Genomic DNA, 22,472 nt, shown 5'->3' with positions numbered 1-22,472 from the left:
TGTATATCCAGTAATTCTGGGTCACAGACAAGAAGTTGGAGATATATAAAAATAAGTCCTATAATGATGTACCGTGCATGTTCACATCATGTATATTTTACATGACTTTACATTTTGGACAAAATAGCCAATTTTACATCGAGGTGCCCAGATGTCCCTTAAGTTCACCTATCCTGTATCCTATCAGCTGACTGACAGCTGTCACTTTCACAATCCTCTCTCTTGGACTTACCCCTTCGGCTTCGGCGTTGGAAGAAGATACTTCATTGGAGACAAAGGACTTGTGGTCCCCAACAGCTTTGACAATGTTGCATAGTGCAAAACTCTTGTGCATGTCTTTCATGTCCGGAATTGTTGCTCTGCAATCGGGGCAAGTTTTAGCCTTTTTCCTGTGTTTACTTATGCAAAGAATACAGTAACTATGTCCGCAGGGCAGTGTGGTCGGATCGATGTAGTTTTCTTGACATATAGGACATTCAATGAATCCATCTAATATTTTGAGAAGGTCTTCAACTATTTCCATCTTGAAGCTTCGGCTGCAAGTTACTCGAAATGAAAGTGAAATTAAAGAAGATCTGGTTTTACCTTTTACGTCGTTTACGTCATATCAAACAATCCAATACCTGCTGGGTGTCTGGTGGCACAGCCAGTTAGTGCAGTACAGGGACCAGTCACTAGTGACAATGGTGGAAGAAGTAGTACTACTCACACTTTTTACTTGAGTAAAAAGATCAATACCACAATGTAGAAACACTCCATACAAGTAAAAGACCGGTATTCAGAATTTACTTGAGTAAAAGTACAAAAGTATTGGCATCAAAATTTACTTAAAGTACCAAAAGTAAAAGTACTCAAAATGCAGAATGTCCCATTTCAAGTTTTCAAAATGTATAAACATCTTTTGAAAATAGCAGATTTACAAGCTCACAATGCGTCACGATGCAACGCGTTGTGAGCTTGTTTTCAAATAGCCAAAATATAGGGCTGAAGTGGTTAATGTATGTTTTGTGATAATGATCTAAATCGGCAAAGTAACTGGTAACTAAAGCTGTCCAATAATTGTAGTTGGGTAAAAAGTATAATATTTGCCTCTGAGGTGTAGTGGAGTAGACGTAAAAGTACTGAAAATAGGAAATACTCCAGTAAAGTAAAAAAAACTGTACTTAAGTACAGTACTTGAGTAAATGTACTTAGTTACTTTACACCACTGGTTTCTACACTATGATAAAGTGATAAATGATAAAAATATTGGCAAAATGCAACAACTCTTGAAATAAAATAAACTGCCAACTGCTGTATTTGGCAAGAAATCAGGGAAATCTCGAGTAGCCTACAGTATATACTAACCTAACTATTAATAAAGTCACTGACTGACTGCTTTACCCCGTAAACAAACAATAAACAGTGTTTAAAAAACAAACAAAAAAACAGATACAGTTATGTGTGAATTAAGCCATGTTATAGTGAGTAAAGCAACTTGGACCAAGCTGTAACATGAATTCCTCCCATTTGTTCCATTATAGTTAGATATATATACTATAGACCAATTATTTGTTTACTAACATTGAGCCTGGACGCACAGGTGATTGTTTCACGCAATCAATTCCCAACCTGTTTCGGGGTGCACTGGTTTCAGCACACCCCAACCCCCTCTTGTGTGTGTTGGCTAGTGAGACGCGTCCTAACGAGACCTGATATAATGGGTTTCGTTGCGCGCATACTGGCTGCACGCAGCCAGTATGACGTCGTCTGTTAAGGGGTCTATAGTGTCTCCACGGTGTAGAATGTGCAAAGAGTTATTGTAGCAAGTTGCAGTAATTCAGTCATTGGTGTTGACCTGGGCTGACAGTGGACAAATACACTACATTCATTTTACTCCCTTAATATATTACTGCTGCCAGAATGACGTAATGGTGTCTGATATGTTCCAACAAGGATGTTTTATTCCTATATCCAGTCAGTGTCTTCTCTTGAAGCTGACTGAAGTCATTTTAAGGCCAATTGGCTTCATCTGTTGATGTAAACAAAGAGGACAATATCAACATCAACACACACACACGCACGCACGCACGCACGCACGCACGCACGCACGCACACGCACGCACACGCACACTTCTAATAAGAAATTATAGGAAAGTATGTGTCAAAAAAGTGGATGTCTCATGATATATAATCATTTATCAGTCAGAGGGACCAAACCAGTACTTTTACTTTATTACGTTAAGCACTTTAACGCAGGCGTCCCTATTTTGGGCATGTCATTCATTATAGGTGAAGGTTTTTGAAAATGTTCAACATTTGTCTAAAACTTTCAGATAGAAAAAAAAAAAGAAAGCTAAAATAGCCAATCTACAAGCTCAAAACGCATCGCAACGTGATGTGCTGTGAGCTTGTAGTTTGACTATTTTGACATTTTGGAAGATTTTGGAAACACCTTGAAGTATATCTTACTTGCATAGTCCTGCAGGGTCAGGGGTTGAGAGATGATCTGCTTGAAGGCCTCTATCCAGTCCTTCTGGTCCTGTTCTTCGCACATGAACACAAACTGCCTGCCTGGTGTCTGCAACGTGATACCACACTGCCATCTAGTGCCCCGCATGGCTTTGGGTGAGCCCTCTTTTACAGAGTAGTTATGGCTCTCTGGGCCAATGAAAACAGCACCCAGCTCAGTAGCATCCTATTGAAAAAACAAACAAATAAACAAATAGCATAATGTATGTGTGTAAATGAACATAGACGCATACAGGCATGCTTTTGAAATATGAAGAATATTGTGCACATTCATTACCAGTGGGGTTTTAAAGTAGAGGAGCTTTCTGTCCATTGAGCTTAGAGTGAACCACCTCTTTTTGAATGGCTCCCATTGCTGAACGTATAAACACACAATAAAACACACATGCACATGCGCACGCACGCACACACACACACACACACACACACACACAGACACACACACACACAGACACAGACACAGACACACACACACACACACACACACACACACACACACACACACACACACACACACACACACACACACACACACACACAGTCAAGCAAGGCTGGCAAACAACGCTTTTGGATAGGTAAAGGCAATTGAAAAACATTTCACAGCTAGAAGATCAACTCACCATTGGACCCGTTTTCTCCATGTAGCCTTCCTTCAGACTACTTGTAGTTAACTGAGGTACAAGCTGTAACAAAATCATACAAGAAGTTGGTTTGAATACAGTAAAAACAATAACTACCATTCATTTATTTAACCCCAACTTCCCTCTTCTAGAGCGAACATTCGGCAAGAATAACAGATCTACAAACTCCCATGAGCTTGTAGATCGACTATTTTTGGTTAAGATAGTTGATGCAGAGAGGGGCAAACAGATCGGACCAAGGATAGAGCCTTGGAGAACCCCGGTCAACTCAGCATAGGGTTTAAGTGGTTAAAATGAAATATCTCTACTCTTTATGGAAGTGTGAAAAGGTCTTACGTCACTATCTTGAACATTTGGGTGTTTCTTCTTGAGGTAGACAAACCGGGTCGCCCTAATCGCATTGAACCAGGATACAATTACCTATAAGGCAAAGGAAATGGGGCACTAAGTTAGGAAGTCAAGGAGCATTTATTTTTGTTATTCATTTAGTTTTAAATTAACAAAGGTGTGTCCAAATCAACAATCATCTAAAAAATGTCAAACGGTAACTACAAATAATTACGTATGGAAATGTGTCTCACCTGCCCACTCTCATGGTAAACAAATAGATTCCTGGTACGTGCCTCTTGGACGTATGACATCTGTAGTCCATGAGCATGGCCTATCTTCTGAGGCTGAAAGACTGCATTGAGGTCTTTCAAGGAGATGACAGCTTTTGGAGACTGGAGAAGGTTTATGTGTATACCACATGATACGAAAAGTTAAATGAATTATGTAGTGCTAGTGATGAAAATAACTATAGAGTAATATGAAGTGAAAAGTAGTTGCGTAAGTCATAACGTTATAATGGAGTAAACCGGTATGGTAAAAGAATATATACGTAGGCTACTCACATCTTTTTTAATGAAATATCTGAGAGTGAAGTCTTTTTGGGAGAGCTGGAATGTTCTCTTCTGGAACTGTTTGTTGTCCTTGCCCTTTTTCCACAGAATGGACTCAAATGTGTCTGGATTGGATCAAATCAATAGAACATAATGACCCAAAGAACCCTGTTTCAGTGTTCTTCAAATGTTCTTCAATCAAATGTTTTACTTAAGTAAAAGTATTAATACGACATGGTAGAAATACTCTGTTACAAGTAAAAGTCCAGAATTCAAAATTTACATGAGGAGACGTACAAAAGTGTTGGCTTCAAAATATACTTAAAGTACCAAAAGTAAAAGTACTCGTCACGCAGAATGTCACACAAAGTTTTCAAAATGTATAGAAATAGTTTGAAAATCGCAGATCTACAAGCTCACAAAGCATCGGACGCATTGTGAGACAAAGTCAGATAGCCGAAGTATATAAAGTGCTGAAGTGGTAAATGTATGTTTTGTAATAATAATCAGAATCAGCAAAGTAACCAAAGTTTTCAAATAAATTAATTGTAGTGGAGTAAAAGTACAATATTTGGATCTGAGATGTAGTGGAGTACAAGTAAAAGTATTGAAAATTGGAAGTAGGCCTACTCTAGTAAAGTAAAAATACCTCAAAATTGTACTTAGTATGTATTTAGTTACTTTACACCACTGCCCTGTTTGGTATGCAGAATTGTATATCATTCACAAATGCAGAGGAATCTTTGAGGCAGAATGTTTCTGTGTTTAATTACCTGAGCTGTAGGCTTGCTGAAGGTCGTCATTTTCTCCTGTGAATGCTCTTCTCTCATACTTTGATCGGATCCATTGATCCTTCAGAACACTAAAGATGCAAAATAAAATGACTTATGATGACTAAGCCTCACGTGTTATCAACAATCAACTACAAATGTGAATATCTGTAGTTGGATAACAAATATTAATGACCAAAAAAAGAAATAATCAAATAAAACAATAATTCTCTACAGCAGGGGTGGGCAATTCTGGGCAACTACTCCTGTTTGATCTATTGGGCTATTGAGGCACTCAATTGAGTATATTTCTATTGTTTGTTGTGAATAAAACACTTCTCCCCAGATAGTCAGAATTACCTTTAAAATTCACGTTGAATAATTGCCTCATTCTTTGTTAGGTTTTATTATCAAATGATTGACTCATTCGAAGATGTTTGAATTATTCCAATTATCAGCCTATTATGAGAGGTAAAAAGTCACTGTCTGCCCTGACAGCCTTGGAAAACTGCTAAGTGATCATGTGCTCAACAACGTTTCCCACCCACAGTACTAGCCTAATCAGTGGTGTGGTGATGTCTTGAGAAGTGGGTATTCTCTAACATTTCAAGGTGGTCGATGTGTCTTAGAGGAATATGGCTGTGTTACAAATCCTCAAATTAAGTGACATGTATGAAGCTCTTTTCTGGTATGGCATAGAGGCCTATACCCTCCACTGGGCACACTGAGCCTCTAGTATTTGTTCCTCTTTTAAGTAGGCTACAGCACAACCTGTCCATTCTCAAACTGAATGGACTATTTGTGTTGATTCATGAGTTTTCAGTTCCGCAGAACCAAAACGTTGAATGGTAACAGCAGCTGATAAGATGACACTCACAGGCAATCTGTTTGTTGTGGGCGGTACACAAAAGCAGGGATCAACTTCTCATAAATGGCTTTGGCAGCGCAATTTCCCCTGTCCCTCATAAACTAAAAGAAAAACAACAACAACACAAACAATAAATGCCATGCCTTTATATCAAGTATTTTGTCAAAGATGAAATAAGAAAATGAAAAGCATCCATTCAAATTCCACCATTGGTAGGATACAGTATGTGCAGTGCATATGTGAGTAAAACATGTTTGGAATCTGTAAACAGTGAATTGATGGAGCACAATCTAATCAGTCAACACTATATAGATGAATACAAACTGTACCTCAACAAGGGAATCATCCCAGTAATCCAGGCGTATAGACTTTACTTTGCTGACGGCTGGCAAATCACGATGTGTCCCTGAACAGTTCAGACACACAAATATGCCGAGGGTGTAGGAGGACCAATCAGGCTCTATGAGAAAAAGACATGGAAATTTGCACAAAGTAAAACCCTGAATGTTAATTTAACTGAGTGTGTACAAATGGACCCCAAAATGGTCCATTTGTAGATTTTGTACACCTGTATCCTGATAAACTGCAGTCCACCATGAAAAAGGAACATGTTACAGATCATAAACTGAAATGAAGTAGTAGCACGTAGCAGTCACTTCCTCTCATTATTTTCAAAAAATTACAAAAAAAAAAGACTATTAAACTATCAGTTTCATGTAGTGCTGCACAGTGTTAATTTAAACTCTGATAGCAGTGCTGTAAAAGTACTCACATTTTTTACGTAAGTAAAAAAAGTATCAATACTGCAATGCAGAAATAGTCTGTTACAAGTAAACGTAAAAGTAAAAACCTTGAGTACTTTTTCCACCACTGGTCTTGGTCTTTCTTTAGCTATTCAATGTTTGCCAATTATACTCACCAGGAGCTCCACAGTCAGCACAAACGTTGTTGCCCGGCAGTTTGACCAATTCAAGCAGAACTTTCTTATTGCGCTCCAGACATGCCATAGATGAAAATAGATTGTTTTTTGTCATGGGACACTTATTAAGTCACAACCAAAGAGCCAATATATATAACTATTCTGTCCATTAGACAGTGTGGTTCTACTCAGTGTTGCTCTCCCTTGTTGGGAGTGCTGCAGGACTCCAACATCTGCATTTCCTCTTGGTCTCTTAGCACTAAGAGTTTATTGTTCTGCACACAAACACTGCACTCCAGAAATAACAGAGAAAGGAAGTGAAATGGATACCACCATGGGTGATAGACTTCTATGTCGGTAAAAGAACAATTGGGTGAATTTGATTGGTGAATAAAAGCTTGCATATTTCCTGTTAACCATAAACCCTATTGAATTTTATAAATAGCTGATCTAAGCTCACAATGCGATGTGCTATTTTTGAACATCTCTGAAAATGTTTGAATGTTCACCTACACTGTAATGCCCAAAACATAGGAACGTGGAGTTGAAAGTGTTTAATTAAATATAAGGTTATGTAAGCGCATAAGCAACTAGAAAGAAACAAGATGCTTTGAAGACCTCAAAGTAGGGCTTAAACACACCAGATTTGTGTTACAGTATTGTGCTTTCAAATACTGTAGCTACATTTCTAGTGTTGTCATATATGTGTATTATTTAAATACATATTTGCTTTGGGATTTGAAGCAAAATAAGTTTGACACACCTTTTGAGAGGGGAAAAATACAACTGTTTACTGTACATATTTGTCTTATTGATGAAATCCCAGATTTGCCACAAACAAGGGAATGAACTCTTTCTCATGCTATGCTATACAACAAAACTGTGGAATGCCCTTTTCTAAATAAAGTATTCAATCAATGCAATCATGACCACTCGTGATGTTTTTGCATAGTATTGCATTGTCATTAAATGTTTCGATGAATTGAGTACAAAGGACACCAATGGAAACAAGCCATAGTTCTTTCTTGGGTTTAATCCTTTTAGTATCTTTTTGTAAAGAACTGTACTTTCTGTGCTTTTTTTTGCAAACTGTTGTTAATACAGTATTCAATCAACTAATCACCCAGAATGAAGAGCTTAAACACCATCACACCAGAGTTGATTTGATTTAAATGTTGTGCTTTTTTACATTTTAAATACAAATATGCTTTTGGATTTGGAGCTAAATGAGTTTGACACACCTTTTGAGGGGGAAATCCTGCGGAACCATCCAACGCCAGCAGCACTCTTACAACACAACATCGGAAAGTTAAAAGTGTCGCACAGCAACCAGTAACCAAAGGGCAAAATTGTTCAACCGGCATGTTTTATAATGTTGTTTATTATTATTAATACGTGGCAGCTTTCATGAATGAGGATGATGTGGGTTGCAAGGAGGTTTCTGTCCTCGGTCGTTCACAGAGGTAAGTTATGTAGTTCTTTCTTACCAACTAAGCTAGCAGCTAACCGTTAGCCATGCATTGGATAGGAGAGGAGAGGAGAGGGACCCCTCAGATTATGACACGTTTATTGTGCTGTTGTTATTTTAGTTTGTATGGGAAAATGCGTTGGGGTGGGGGGGCAGGATAGGTGGCCTGGTCACTAGTCTTAGATCAAGACTATCGTAGATGTGTTTTTTTTTTAAATCGAGTCTTACTTTTACTTTCGTATCTACGAGTCTTAACGACCAGCCCCCCCAGTTTGGCCTGAAATGTCACCAGTAAAGGCCGTATTTCTCGATGTATGTACAAATGCAAAATATAAGGTGCTTACCCGCTTGCCCCAAATGTTAATTAGGTGTCCGGAGTATTTGTGCAATGTATTAGTCCATATTTTTCAATAAAGAAGTGTTTTAATGCCGTCTGTGGCCGAACGTCATTTCCCCCCTCTCGTTTACTTCCTGTTTACATTGAGTGTAATTCCGTCTTTCACCGGATGCGCCCCGTCACTACCGCCCATTGCGAACTTCCGACAGAATCGGCCACAGACGGGATTAAAACACTTCTTCATTGAACAATATGGACTAATACATTGCACAAAGACTCCGGAACCTAGTTAACATTTGGGGCAAGCGGTTAAGCACCTTGCATTTGTACATGTTGGTGGCATTCCAGGGCAGGGGGGGGGGGGGGGGGGGGGGGTGGTCACTAAGACTCGTAGATAATAAAATGTGAAAATCGATCAAATACATCTACGAGTCTTGATCTAAGGCTAGGTGGGCACCAAGGAAGAGTGGGCACCTCGGAGTTAAATTGGCATTTTTTCAAAAATGCTAAAAAAATAATATATATATATATATTTGGAATATATATATTGGATATTTTAAGTAAAATATACATGAATAGATTAGAACATGCTTAAACGTTCGACAATTAAGGTATATTTCTATAATTGCTACAAAACCTGTATATCCACTAATTTTGGGGCATAAACAAGAAGTTGAAGGATAAAATGATGTCTGATAATGATGTACAGTGCATGTTCACATCATACTTTACATTACTTTTTTCAACCATTTTTCAAATATTTAACATCGAGGTGCCCAGATGTCCCTAGTGCCCACCTATCCTGTAATCGTTGGGAGGATTTGCGTGTTTTTATGTCACTGGGATGTGTTCATTTAATAATGTAAACTGCTCAAAAAAAGTTCGGAAACTTAACTTCGGTCAATTATATCTCCCCTTTGATAATACCAATTGGTATTGTGTTTTATATCATTTTTATCGTTGATTAGTCACCTTTACAACGAGGTACAGCTTGTAAGGATCGTGCATTCTTGGAATGAGCAACACAGCTAAAAGTGTGGGTAGCGCCTCCAAAAAATTTGCCAAAATCACCCAATATGCTTCTGTTGGTAATCGCTCTTGTTTTGAGCAACCTGCCAGCACACACCTGCTGAGAGGTGTGTGCCAGTAGTCACAGGTGTGTGACTGCCTCACAGGTGAGTGACTGGCACCTGAACATGGGTTCTGCAACTTTGTTGAGTTTATGTATGCTCCAAGCAGCAACACTGTGCAATAGGGCAAGTGAAGCTGGTGTTCCGTTACGCAGATTACACATTATTTGATGTCAGCCCTGTTGTCAGCCCTGGTACCATTAGCAGGCAGGTGTGTGACTGGCACCTGAGCATGGACCCTGCAACGTTGACATCTGTCTTTGGTACCGTTGTGCAAATCTTGCCTGTAAATCTATGGTTCCTCAGTGAAGCAAGGGGTCTTGGGATGTTGTCTTCCTTGTTGACTTCACCTGTCTCACAGAACTTGGTCCTAAGTTTGGAAATGGTACCAGGGCTAACACCAAATAATGCTGTCACTCTGCATAACGGAACACCAGCTTCACTTGCCCTATTGCACGGGCCTTATCCTGAAGGGACAAACGTGGCATCTTTCCATGGGGGCAGTGTTGCTGCTTGGAGTACAAACTCAACAAAGTTGCAGAACCCATGTTCAGGTGCCAGTCACTCACCTGTGAGGCAGTCACACACCTGTGACTACTGGCACACACCTCTCAGCAGTGTGTGCTGACAGGTTGCTCAAAACAAGAGTGATTACCAACAGAAGCATATTGGGTGATTTTGGCACATTTTTTGGAGGCGCTACCCACACGTTTAGCTGTGTTGCTCAATCCACAAATGCACGATCCTTACAAGCTGTACCTCGTTGTAAAGGTGACTAATCAACGATAAAAATGATATAAAACACAATACCAATTGGTATTATTAAAGGGGAGATATAATTGACCGAAGTTAAGTTTCCGAACTTTTTTTGAGCAGTTTATTAATAAATGGTTCTCAGTCATTTTCATGTCAAGGACCTCAAAATGTATATTTAGCCGCGGACCCCCATCTGAAAAGATTTTGTGCTAGGGACCCATAAGAGAACTTAAGATATGTGTTTAAAAATAAAAATCCCATTAATAAATAATTTATCATTCGCCTTGCACAAAAAAATAGCCGATTACAAGTACGTTGTGAGCCCCCATGATAAGGAATTGAGTTAAGGTGGAGCTTTGTGTGCCTGCAGCCTGACTGACCACCTCAGATAAAAGCATTCCTATGAGAGAAGTTACTATATTTTCAGTTGGATCTTGACGTACCATTCCTTCTCTTGTAGGACGACAATCTGCAGGTCAGTCTGGTTTGTTCCGACGCCCTCCAGGCTGCTTCCCTGAGCTGGAGCTCCGATATCTTCAGTGTACGTGTTGCTGGAGGAGTCGGATTCCCATTGCCGGGTTCGAGACCCTGAACCCCATCATCACAGAATCTGGCAACTGTAAGGATGACGGGAGATCCTTGGATTCTTATTACACTTCAGAGCAACGATCTGTCATCCTTAACCTCCTCAACAACGCTACGGAGTCAGATCTGGCAACTGTCAAGCTCCTACGTGGCCGCAAGTCGGGCAACATTGTGGATCACAGGACCAAAAACGGACCGTTTAAAACTCTGGAAAGTGTGACAAATGTACCCCTACTGAAACACAAAAGTGCCATCATAGTCTTCAACTCCATTCTCAATCCGCCAAAGAAAGGGAAGAAAGTTAAAATTAACTTGGCCAAGTTTATCAGGCCAGAAGTGGACAGATCTTGGCTGGAGGTGAGTTTCTGATTTGACCTTGCACTTTTATTTTATTTACTACATTTACTTCCACTTAAACCCTATATACTTCTTTGACTGGGGTCCACCAGGGGGTCTATACTTATTACTTGGTAGTTGCCCACCACCTTTTTTCCCCTCCACACAAAATCTCTAAAATAGCCAATCTACAAGCTAGGGACGCTAGGGTTCAACAACTGTCATTTGCCGTTTCAGGAAGCCAGCTCCATTGTGTCACTAGTATGTGGAACTAACAGCGTTGCTTGGGCACACGTGGACCGCGGGATGACAGTGCAGGACTGGCAACAGCTGGATTGTCCTAATTTCTTGAAGGGGACCTACCATGCCTCTTCATACTTGAATGATGTGAGTATTTCAAGTTAGTGATCATTCTAATTATCACACACAATCCATAATCACTCATTTTCCTTCATGGTACCATTTGCACGCAGCACACTTAATCTGTTAACTTTCTTCATGTCGTTAGAGAGGAAAATTATCAAAAACAGCATATGCCTACTAGTACTACATTATGCTTGCATTATGTCCTACGCCGGTGTTATGGAGCAAAAATAGCAGCTCTACAAGCTCACAATATGATGCAACGCGTTGTGTGACCTTGTACATAGATTGGCTATTTTCATCTGTATAGACTAGCTGCACTATGGAACTTTCCTCCTCTACCCTGGATTTGAACCTGGTTTCCTGGGCAAGTGCTGAAATGTTTAGCATTGAGCTAATAGAGCCTGCCTGCTTGTTCAGGGGATAAATTGAGTCTTGACCATCAGGTAAAAATTTTATGTGTCAGATCCTGTGTCTAGGTGAGACACGATCACTTTTGACACAATCTAAATATATCAATAGAAGAGCAGGGAGACAAAATATAGCCACCCCAATTGTATAAGTTATATACCATACAGAAGTATATACCTTACAGATTGGACAAAATGACATTTTATTCATAAAAAGTTAGTGGTTAATTATGATTTATAATAATCTTTCCTCCTACAGATCTCCTATGTTGTGTCACTCCTCCCCTCAGCTGATTTCTACATAGTGGAGAAGAACGCTATCTCTTTACAGAACACAACACTGTTCCCTGTCATGGCTCACATGCGGGCTGTGGAGGCTATGCTGTTCGCCCTGTTAGAGCCTCGATACTCGGCGGAGACGGAAGGCAACACCCCTCCCAGGTGAAAAAGAAGACAAATTAGGGCTGCAACTATTGATTATTTTATTAGTAACTCTCTCAAATCGATTAACCATAGCCCTATTTGTCATAACGGTGTCATGCGAAAATAGCTGATCAACATGCTTGTAGATCGGATATTTCTTAGTTATCCGTTTTTGTAATCAGACATAATTAAATGCACAATTGACAAGAAAATAATTAGTTCAATTAACTGTTGCACCCCTAATGGAATGTTCATGGATCAAATCATCCTTGAACAATCCCTTGGTCTTAGAAAGATGTAACTCGAAAATAAAAATGCATCCTCTGTTTTTCCCCCCCCTCCTTCACCAGGGTTCTGAACATGAAGCGTGCGATGGTGGGCCGTCACTTCGGACTGATGATAGGCGAAGCACGGACCAGCGGGTCGGAGACAGTACGTCAGATGATGACGGAGTCTGTGACAAAGGAGCTACCTCGGTTAAACTTCCCACATGAGCTCCTGCTAAAGTACAGAAACGCTTTCCAGATGCGAATGGGACGAGGAGGGGACGAACTGTGTGATGCCCTCCTACAAGCAGTGGCCTTTTACGAACTGCTGAGTGAATCCTCTAACTAGGTTTACGCTTTGGGAACTGTTGGTCACCCAGACAAGCATGGATGAACTTTGACTCCCTTGTGAGCCTTCCAATTGATTAAAAATACTGTCTGTTACCAATCTGTCCAGGTATACATTTTACAAGACTGAATGCATCAAATACAAAAAGCACTGATAGATTGACCATGGATATGCTGGGGTCCTGAAAAAAAATCAATATGTTTTGATGGTGGTTGGTATATCATGATTCAGTATTCAAAATGTTAAACATTATCCTGAATATCTGATCACTTTTTTACAGTTCCCTGGGGTTGTATTATAAAACACTACAGTGACATTGATTTTTCTGCTGTCATAAAGGGATGGGATTTGGGCCTTTGTCTGAAGGGCTAATCTAGCTTCTGTCGCTATAAGTAAAGATCTGTGAATTCTGCAGCAGCAAAATCTTAGAGGAATACAGGAATGATTAAATCAATAAATGAGCTGGCTTCCAGCAACCTATCTTTGTACCTGAAAAGTCAAGCTACCTCTAGCCCAGAAATACCTCCCACATTTTCACAACAAAAACTCAATAAACATAAAATAATGGATTTTTATTATTTACTCTTATATACATATTCAAAATAGGTTTTCCAATTGCAACTACAGAATTGAAGTTTCCATAAATAAATAAGTAGTTCATGTTTCTATTCACATTATTAAAGCACAGTAAATAAATATGTAGTGTGGTTGATGAGGACAAGGAGTGGCTTAACTATGGGAAATCTTCAGATAGGAGTTGAATAGTTGACTTGGAGAGGCCTAGTCCAATGTCGCTGAGGTAGTACACAAACCTGGGACACAATGGATAAATAAGTTTGACAATTTATGTTTTCTCATACAACGGTGTCGCATGCTCGCAAAATCATCTGCCATCTTCCTATACAAAAGATACTCTTGTTTTTATTATTAGGCTGACAATTCAAACAATTTAAATGTAAAGAATCTGCAACTTATTTCCTAATGATAGAGCATTGAGTCTTATTTCTTAAAGGGTCATATTGCCAATTTTGAGTCCTATTATTTTATCTATTGAGAGGACGACATGAACATTTTACAAAAGTTCCCAATGCTTGATAGCGCACATACAAAATAGGTTTTAGATATTCACAGCATCCTCACGATATTAGAAATATGCAAAGTTGACCTTCAATATAAGCTTTTCTGCTTTGGGATTTAAATGAATACTAGTCTATTATTCCATTTTATATTCTCTGACTCACCTGCCTGGGCCTGGCGGTTGCCCCTTCTGCTCTGCCCTCTTTGAGCGACAGATGGAGCGGAGCATAGGCATGTATTCAACAGTGACAGCCCGTCTGTTTCCCAGGACGCTGAAGAATGGGCTACAGACAACCTTCTTGCTCAGCTCATACCTCCTCTGGGCGGCACTGGACAGACATTTGGTCATATTACATTATGATGATACAGAGAGTCACCAGTAGAGAAGTGTTCCAGTGACAATGTCTTACGTAGGATAAACTGGACCGCTTTGATTTGGGTTTTGATAAAAATTAAAAGTAAAATACAAAATGTTCATTTCCACCAATCAGCAAACACTTATTTAATTTTAGAACTGCACAACAATAAAAAAATAAAAAAAACTTTACGGTTGAAATTAACTATGTCAGAACAAAATGTGATTGTGAACCTCTTGCTTACATTAACCAGACCTTATTTTTCTACATAAATCTAAAACTAACTTCCAGGTATTACAACTACAAGCTAATACTATTAAAGGCTAGAGGTCTTGTATTTGTATACAGAGGTTTTGTATACAGAGCAGAAACAAATGAGGGAGGTTTATGGGTCTTGATCATATAAATGAATCAAATGATCTCAAACAAAACTAGGACATACACAATAGACTGAAATAGCAATAATTTGTGTGTGAGTTATGATCGAGTCAGTATACACTCACCTTGGGTCACAGAAAAAGGTGGAACTAAAGTTGAAACTTTGTCTGTGGAATGGGACTGGAATGGTGAACCTCTCCACCAGCCTCTGCCACTCTTTGTCCCGCAGTCCCCGTCTGTATCCCTGGACTTTAGTCCAAACCTCAGACGCCTTTCTCCAACATGTCTGAAATGCCAAGCCCTCAAGTGCAGCTTGAATCTCCATTGTTCTCTCTTCTTGCTCACAACGTCCACTGTCCTCTTCTCTCATCTCATCCAACAACCCATCTCTGATCTCTGCCCCAGTCCAGACAAACTCTGCTGACCTGCATGGGCCAGATACATGTGATTCTTCAGTCGGCACCGTGGAATCCAGGTATGACATGTGATCAATGAAATCAATTAAGGCATCCAAACAATGGGTTGCCAGTTTAGTCACACTGTCTTCAGCCTTTGGCTTGTCATTTGAACATGTAGCTCTATATTGTGCCCCCATCAACGATGGCGAGGTTATGCGTGTTTTGGCTGCAACACCCGAAGATGAACGGTCGTCAAACACTGTTGGCATACATTTCCTTCTGCCAAGCCTGGAAAAGTTCCTCACTGATTTCACCGATGTGGTTCCTGTAAGATCAATTACCTCGACCAACTGTTGGTTTTGAGGCTGCCTGGCAGGGGCTGTTCGATCACTCTGCAACCCAGAACAAGTCACATCATATGCACAGGTGGAGGATCCCTGGGCAGTGGATGTCGGGGGTAAAAGTAACTCCATGTTGGAGTAAAGCAGTGGTACACCTCTCCTCCAGCTTTCTGCTAGTATGTTGAGAAGTTTGTTCATGTCTGGATTGGTCTGTAGAATAGAATAGAATAAAATAAACAGATATATTTTTTAAATTTAATTAAATGTTTTACTTTTGTATGCACAGTGGCTCAGCCATTTTGGTGTGCAAACCTAGTGAGCACGAGGACCCGGGTTAAAATCCAACCCATCTTGTCTTGCATGTCTCTCCTTTATCTCTGCCCCTTTCTCTCTCTCTCTCTCTCTCTCTCTCTCTCTCTACACTGACCTAAATTAAATGAAGCATAGAAATGTCTGATTTAAAATAAAAAAGACCACACTTGCCTTCAAAAGGGTCAGTAAGCTCCGACGGGTCTCTACCTGGAACCCCAGCATGCTGGCAGTGCACCCCACATCACAGGGAGGAAGATGGGGATTGTCTGAAATGTCTTCCACTTCACTTGTATTGGAGACTAGAGTAGAGTCATACATTTCAAAATAATAAAATGGCCTTCACATTCAATCCATTTTCCATTTATTTTCATATTTGGATGTTTAAGTAACATGGAGCAACATACACAGCGTTCTGGTGGGGTCCTTCTGCATAGATTCCGCCTGGGGTGCCAATTGCCCACCACTATGCACCCAGAACTGTAGTTGGAGGAGGCAAGATCTGATATCCCCCCTGGAGAGTCTCAGGAGATTGGTGACATCACCCAACTCTGTCCTCACATTCTCAGCCAAACACACCAGCCGCAAATAACTGCAAACATTCACCTGAGAATCGAAAACTTTGTGAAGAACTAGAATACAGAATATCTTGGAACAAAATCATTTTTTGCACGTAGACAATTATAGTATGCATGCATTGCCGACAGCAACATTTCTTTTACAGAGTGGCAAAAGGCAGAGCATTAACTAAATGTAGTAACTTGCTATCAATAACTAAAGATTGGGCAGGGAGGTAACATCATTATAAGGATGCAAAGGTGAAGGGTTTACTTACCAATGAAGGTGTCTTATAAATGGTTACTTCAAAATGTCCATCAAACCTCTCTCTGAATAATGGATCTAAGGAAGAGATTGTCTTTCATGAGACCTTGTCTGATAGTGATTCAATTCTAATCTATTTTAATCTCTTATTTATTTTTTACCACTGGTAGTAAGAATGACCGGTCTCTTGGTGTTCCTCATGAAAGTCTTGACGGCTGTAAGGAACCCTATATCATCATCAAATATCACATCAACCTGCAGGGAATGACAGTGACAGCTACAGTAAATAAAGAGTTTATGCACAACCAGATAATGCAGTTAATGATGGTTTACCTCTTCAAACAGAATAAGTGATGTGGCCATCTTTTTCCTCTCTGTCGCCGTTGACCAATTCCTCATCTCATTACCAGGTACTGATGAAATATCACTGGCTGGCTTCTCGGATAGGACGCCTGAATGCAACCGGTCTGCTTTAGCCTTCATCTTGAAGAAGTTGGCCAACATAATTGTGGCTGGACTAGGTTTTCTTTTGCAACAAGATTTTACGATTTTCTGTCCTCTTCTCTTTGAGGTGGAGATAACATGTTTGGCAGACGACAGATTTTTTCCTGTTAAAGAAAATAACACTTCCTTAACTCCTTAAGACCTGAGGCTGAATCTACAAATTCCTTCTAAATCATTAATTCTCACACTTTCAAAATCTTTCAAAAATAGCAGATGTACAATCTGCTATTTTTGAATAGCCAACGCAAAAAATGACAGATGCTTTTCCCGTTTTAATAGGTTAATATATATTTTACATGACTTGACAGGTTTAAACCTCATCAGTATCTTATCGTCTTACCACTTGAGGTATCATGTTTAGTTGTGGAAACATTAGTGGTGGTGTTGTAGATGTTGAGGTAAGCTGGTTTGAGGGCGTCTTTCCCTGAGGTTTCCACCAGGTGTGACTGGACAGCCTCTTTCAACTGGGAAAGAACATTGTGGCCACTTCGTTGGGAGGAGCTATTCACCTCAAACACCTTTGGAAAGACAAAGCTAGTTAAGACATTTCAATGTTTTCTGTTATGTCAATACTAAGAACAGAAGCACAGTTAAATTATGTCAATCAAATAGGCAGCTGGGCTCGAGTCGAAAACAGCTCAGTTCCAACAATACACAGTCAATTGTTCCACCCTGTTTATATACTGTACATTCAATGGTTCCATCCTTTTTAGACTGTATACAGTCAATGGTTCCATCCATCCTGTTTACATACAATAGTTCCATCCATCCCGTTTATACAGTATACGGCCAATGGTTCCATCCCTGTATGGCTGTTAACCATTTTCAACCCGTTGTACCCATTTTGGGCATGCCATTATAGGCGAGAATCTTCCTGATTATATCTATCTAAATCAGATTTTATATAGATTATATTTCAGCTTGTAAATCTGCTATTTTCGTTGTGCGACGGCCTAAAGGGCTTAAATGGTTAAGTGAAATTATATTATCTGTACAGAGCAGATGTCACATTGAGAAACCTGTACATGTGCCAGCCCAGAAACAATATGTTTCATCAGGTGTCTATGACTATGAAACATATGGTGACAAATCACACAGGCAGAGCACACACAGTCTGTTAACTGTGCCGTCAAGCCAAATCAAGCAGGTGAACAAATCATTCTATTCAGCTTAATAAGACATACTGTACTATTGAATGAATCATATCTTACCAAATTATATTCTTACTCATGGTGTGCAACTTTACTTTATCTTTCCTTTTGAACATTATCATAATCTTTTTTTCATCTGTGACAAACTTTATCTGGGTGTTCATCATTGTTTTGCTGTTGCCAATTTAGACATTGCCAATTCCCCCTGTGTAGGCTACTACGGTCCCCGGCCAACCTTCACTGTTGGTCTGGGGAGGTGTAGACAACCACGTCTCCTCCAATAGGTGGGTGAGTATTTTACACACTCCGGTGCTCATCATTTAAAAATGCTTTGTTTTAAACCACCAACCTTAAAACCCAGCTCCTGAGCACAGGCATACACAGAGGATGTTTTTCCAATGCCTGGAGGTCCTGTGATCAGCATCGTAGTACAAAGCTGCTCCCGTTTCTCCTCAAATCCAGCTTCACCCTGGAAGTCACCACAGTCCCATGACTCTGCAAGGCAACATAATTATGTCATACTCATGACATTCCTGGAAATGTTACATTTTTCAAAGCAAACCTACAGTGTGAGAAGGATATTATATAGACAACCAAATAATAGTCTCACCATTACTGCTTTCGTCACGTTTCATTTCCAGCTCTTTTTTCCGTTCATCACAATCAGCTCTCAATTTCCATTTCTTTAACCAACTGCATTGCAAAGACAAACAACCACGTTGGATAACTTATCTATTATCTATTTCTAGTGCAATATAATAGTAGAAAAGCATGGAATATGTTTGTGTAAAGTCACCTGTGGAGCTTTTTTACAGAGGAGGAGTTATCAATGACTTCATTTGAATGCTGAGGGCTGTACCTCTCTGTCCAAAGTATATCTTCTATAATGGAATCTAGACAGATGAGCAAATGAGAGAAAAGGTGAGGGTTTGACTCCCTGTTACTAGAGAAGGCGTAATACTTTGATGAGAAGTTATTATTTTTTGTAAATCAATCCATCAATGGTGTCCATGTAAGAATCCTCACTTCTTTGGAGACTGGAACCGGCTTCAAACACCACACTTGCTGATTCTGTTTGACCTGTCAGGTTAGGTTTTGGTTCATCCTTGACATCCTGGCAAGTTTTCTCTCCAACCTGCTGCTTCAATCTGTAAGTACGACTGAGCCTGCCTCTTCTGGGCTGAACGACACCAGGGTCATTGTAGTCTGGTGGAGACGGACAATGACCCGTTGCACTGCCTTCCTTTGAAACAACGCTGGACTGCCGACGCTTGAGTGCGTTGTTGTCTGAGGCATCGCTTTCAAAGGGTCGTTTCCTCTTCTCTCCTATGTGGTCCAGGGGGTCCCCAGCTAAATGATAAGATAGTTAGGAAGCAAATGGACCGTCACGGGTCTGTAACTCCAACAGTGATAGTTAGGAACCAAATGAACCGTTACGGGTCTGTAAGTGACAGAGTTACAGGTCCATTTGGTTCCATTTATACACTGTTGAAGTCAAAATAAGGATTTTACAGTGTAGATTGGGGTCCGTGTGGCCTAATGCATATCAAACTGGGGGTCCTTGAAATTAAAAAGTTTGTGAAAACCTCAAGGAAGGTCAGTGCGATAATGTAATATGTTTGATCTAGAATGGCGAAAAGGTTACAGGTATGTTAACATCCACATTTTGTCTAAATACATTGACGCTCAGGCTCACCTTGGGCTATGTCTCGTAGGCCGTCTCTATGTTTCTTCTTCAGAGCCAGAAAGACCCTTCTCAGTGGAAATGATGGGTTAGCTTCTGTAATTTCTTCCAGACAGCTATTCTGAGCAGACACGGACAGCTCGCCTTTCCAGCTGGACAGAGTCGGCCCTTTTCTCTCCTTCATCATCCGGCTGGATGTTGTTGTTGTTGTTGGTGGTGGTTCTTCTGTCACCTCATGATGTCTAGTCTGAGCAGTGGTACCTGATGATCTGTGCAGCACTGGCGCCCTATCTAAGGGACAGTGGTGTAAAGTAACTAAGTACTGTACATTACTTACGTACAACTGTAAGGTATTTTTTACTTTACTGGAGTATTTCCAATTTTCAATACTTTTACTTCTACTCCACTACATCTCAGAGGCAAATATTATACTTTTACTCCACTACAATTATTTGAAAACTTACTAGTTACTTTGTAGATTTTTATTATTATTACAAAACATACATTACCCACTACAGCACTATATACATTTCGCCCATTTGAAAATAGCAGATATACAAGCTCACAATGCATCGCCTCGTGAGCTTGTAGATCTGCTATTTTCAAAAAATATTTTATGCATTTTAAATTTGAAAACTTGTGAAATAGGACATTTTGCATAATGAGTACTTTCTACTTTTGATACCAATACTTTAGTACTTTGAATACTCAAGTAAATGTTTGAATTCCAGAATTTTACTTGTAACAGAGTATTTCTACATTGCAGTATTGATACTTTGACTTAAGTAAAACATGCAAGTACTTCTTCCATTATGTTCAGTTACCTGTCCGTTTAGCAGCACTGCTGTTTTTCTGTGTTGTTGTCCTTAAGAAAACTGGAGCAAGTTTGATGTTTGGCACACAGTTCTTCTCATACTGTGGATGATGTTCTCTGGTGATGATGATATCATCTACAGTGGTGAAAAAAGTAACTAATTACATTTACTCGAGTATTGTACTTAAGAACACTTTTGAGGATTTTTTACTTTACAGGAGTATTTCCAATTTTCAATACTTTTACTTCTACTCCACTACATCTCAGAGGCAAATGTTGTACTTTTGCTCCACTACAATTATTTGACAACATCAGTTACTAGTTACTTTGTAGATTTTGATTATTACTACAAAACATACATTACCCACTACAGCCCTATATACATTTCGGCCATTTGAAAATAGCAGATCTACAAGCTCACAATGCGTCGCTTGTGAGCTTGTACATCTGCTATCTTCAAAAGATTTGTATGCATTTTTTTAAAAGCACTTCTTCCACCACTGTGTTCAGTGTGCCTTTACCTTTAGCAGCAGCACTGCTGTTTTGCTGTGTTGTCCTTAAGAAAATTGGAGCAAGTTTGATGTTTGGCACACAGTTCTTCTCACACTGTGGATGATGATGTTCTCTGGTGATGGTGATACCATCTGATCTGCTAGGACACTTCTTGGTGTCTTCAGCCTTCTTCTCTCCAGCTTCAGTCTCAGCATTATGGACAGTTGTTGCATCCTTACATGTTTTTCTCCGTTTGAGTTTGTTCCGAGTTTCAAACATGTCGTTAGGTTTGACACTTGCCTGCAGCAGTCCTGCAGGGAGTTCATTGCACAGTTTACTGATGAACTACAACTAGCTTTACTTCTGGGTAGCCTTTAGAAAAGGTTCTTCCATTGATGTTTTTGTAGTCTTTTATAATCGGTGAAAAAAAAAACAGGCCGTCTTCTTCATACAGTTTAATGGCGGGTTGCAACCAATTGCTTCTATCTACCGCCACCTACTGTACCAGAGTGTAAAGTATGACTTTGATTGATTGAATACTAATAGCAGTTTGCAAAAAAAAGCAAAGGAGAGTACAGTTCAATACAAGGTCTGCTAAGAGGATTTTAAACCTACACTTGTTTCCATTGGGGTCCTTTGTAGTACCCAATTCATAGAAATTGAGTTGCAGGATTACTTCTCATTAGGCAAATCAATAATACTTAAATGTTTTGATAATAGAATTTAATCCAGAAAATGCACTCCATTTTATGAAAATAGTCATTTGGAAAAGTCGGGTCAACAGTCTGGTAATGCAGAGAATTCGAGAAATTTATTTGAAACAATGAGGAAGAGGCAAAAATTACAGCCTATAGTGCATGCGGGTCAGTAATTATACACAACTGACATTAATTAGGGTTGACTTATATATCTGCAATCAGAGCAGAATGGTGTTATGTGCCATTGTAGTTGTGGGTGCACCTCTGTTATTGTGATATATTATAACACATATATCCACCAGAGAAGACATGTCTCTCAAGTTCAAATAGACCAAGACAAGATTCGAGTCATTTTCGTTTTTTCCAAGTCATATAATGAAGTCACCAAAATTCTGACTCCAGTTGGTCACATAAGTGTCAAGTCCACAACTTAGG

The 22,472-nt window shown here is 39.7% G+C and overlaps 3 protein-coding genes across 4 annotated transcripts; 1 reads left to right on the top strand and 2 right to left on the bottom strand.

The window, feature by feature from the left end:
* Positions 1–775: 775 nt before the first annotated feature.
* LOC311059022 (arf-GAP with dual PH domain-containing protein 2-like) lies at positions 776–6,886 on the bottom strand. The gene is made up of 11 exons (XM_084076596.1): positions 6,591–6,886; positions 6,001–6,131; positions 5,681–5,772; positions 4,807–4,895; positions 4,046–4,158; positions 3,734–3,874; positions 3,489–3,572; positions 3,132–3,194; positions 2,789–2,866; positions 2,452–2,677; positions 776–2,011 (listed from the first exon to the last, which is right to left on the bottom strand). Exons 1-11 carry the CDS (start codon positions 6,703–6,705, stop codon positions 1,992–1,994), a joined length of 1,152 nt encoding a protein of 383 aa, XP_083932722.1. The 5' UTR covers positions 6,706–6,886; the 3' UTR covers positions 776–1,991.
* Positions 6,887–7,898: 1,012 nt separating this feature from the next.
* On the top strand, positions 7,899–13,472 carry tefm (transcription elongation factor, mitochondrial). Its single transcript, XM_084083147.1, has 5 exons — positions 7,899–8,053; positions 10,742–11,223; positions 11,440–11,589; positions 12,235–12,416; positions 12,749–13,472. The coding sequence occupies exons 1-5, from the start codon at positions 8,002–8,004 to the stop codon at positions 13,011–13,013; spliced, it is 1,131 nt and encodes a 376-aa protein (XP_083939273.1). The 5' UTR covers positions 7,899–8,001; the 3' UTR covers positions 13,014–13,472.
* Positions 13,473–13,689: 217 nt separating this feature from the next.
* Positions 13,690–21,715, bottom strand: atad5b (ATPase family AAA domain containing 5b). 2 transcript variants are annotated; one of them, XM_084042421.1, is made up of 16 exons: positions 21,369–21,715; positions 20,858–21,004; positions 20,046–20,324; positions 19,376–19,699; positions 19,146–19,242; positions 18,960–19,042; positions 18,699–18,844; positions 17,539–17,716; positions 17,028–17,302; positions 16,856–16,949; positions 16,708–16,772; positions 16,280–16,478; positions 16,047–16,174; positions 14,950–15,773; positions 14,255–14,419; positions 13,690–13,825 (listed from the first exon to the last, which is right to left on the bottom strand). In XM_084042421.1, the coding sequence occupies exons 1-16, from the start codon at positions 21,616–21,618 to the stop codon at positions 13,747–13,749; spliced, it is 3,333 nt and encodes a 1,110-aa protein (XP_083898547.1). In that variant the 5' UTR covers positions 21,619–21,715; the 3' UTR covers positions 13,690–13,746. The 2 variants fall into 2 exon arrangements, with proteins under 2 accessions (XP_083898547.1, XP_083898548.1); XM_084042422.1 differs by having other exon boundaries at positions 20,858–20,983.
* Positions 21,716–22,472: the final 757 nt, after the last annotated feature.

The sequence above is a fragment of the Gymnoscopelus microlampas genome (genome assembly GCF_963454915.1).
Source record: "Gymnoscopelus microlampas genome assembly, chromosome: 2".
Classification (NCBI taxonomy): Eukaryota; Metazoa; Chordata; class Actinopteri; order Myctophiformes; family Myctophidae; genus Gymnoscopelus; species Gymnoscopelus microlampas.
This window is presented reverse-complemented; position numbering and strand designations above follow the sequence as displayed.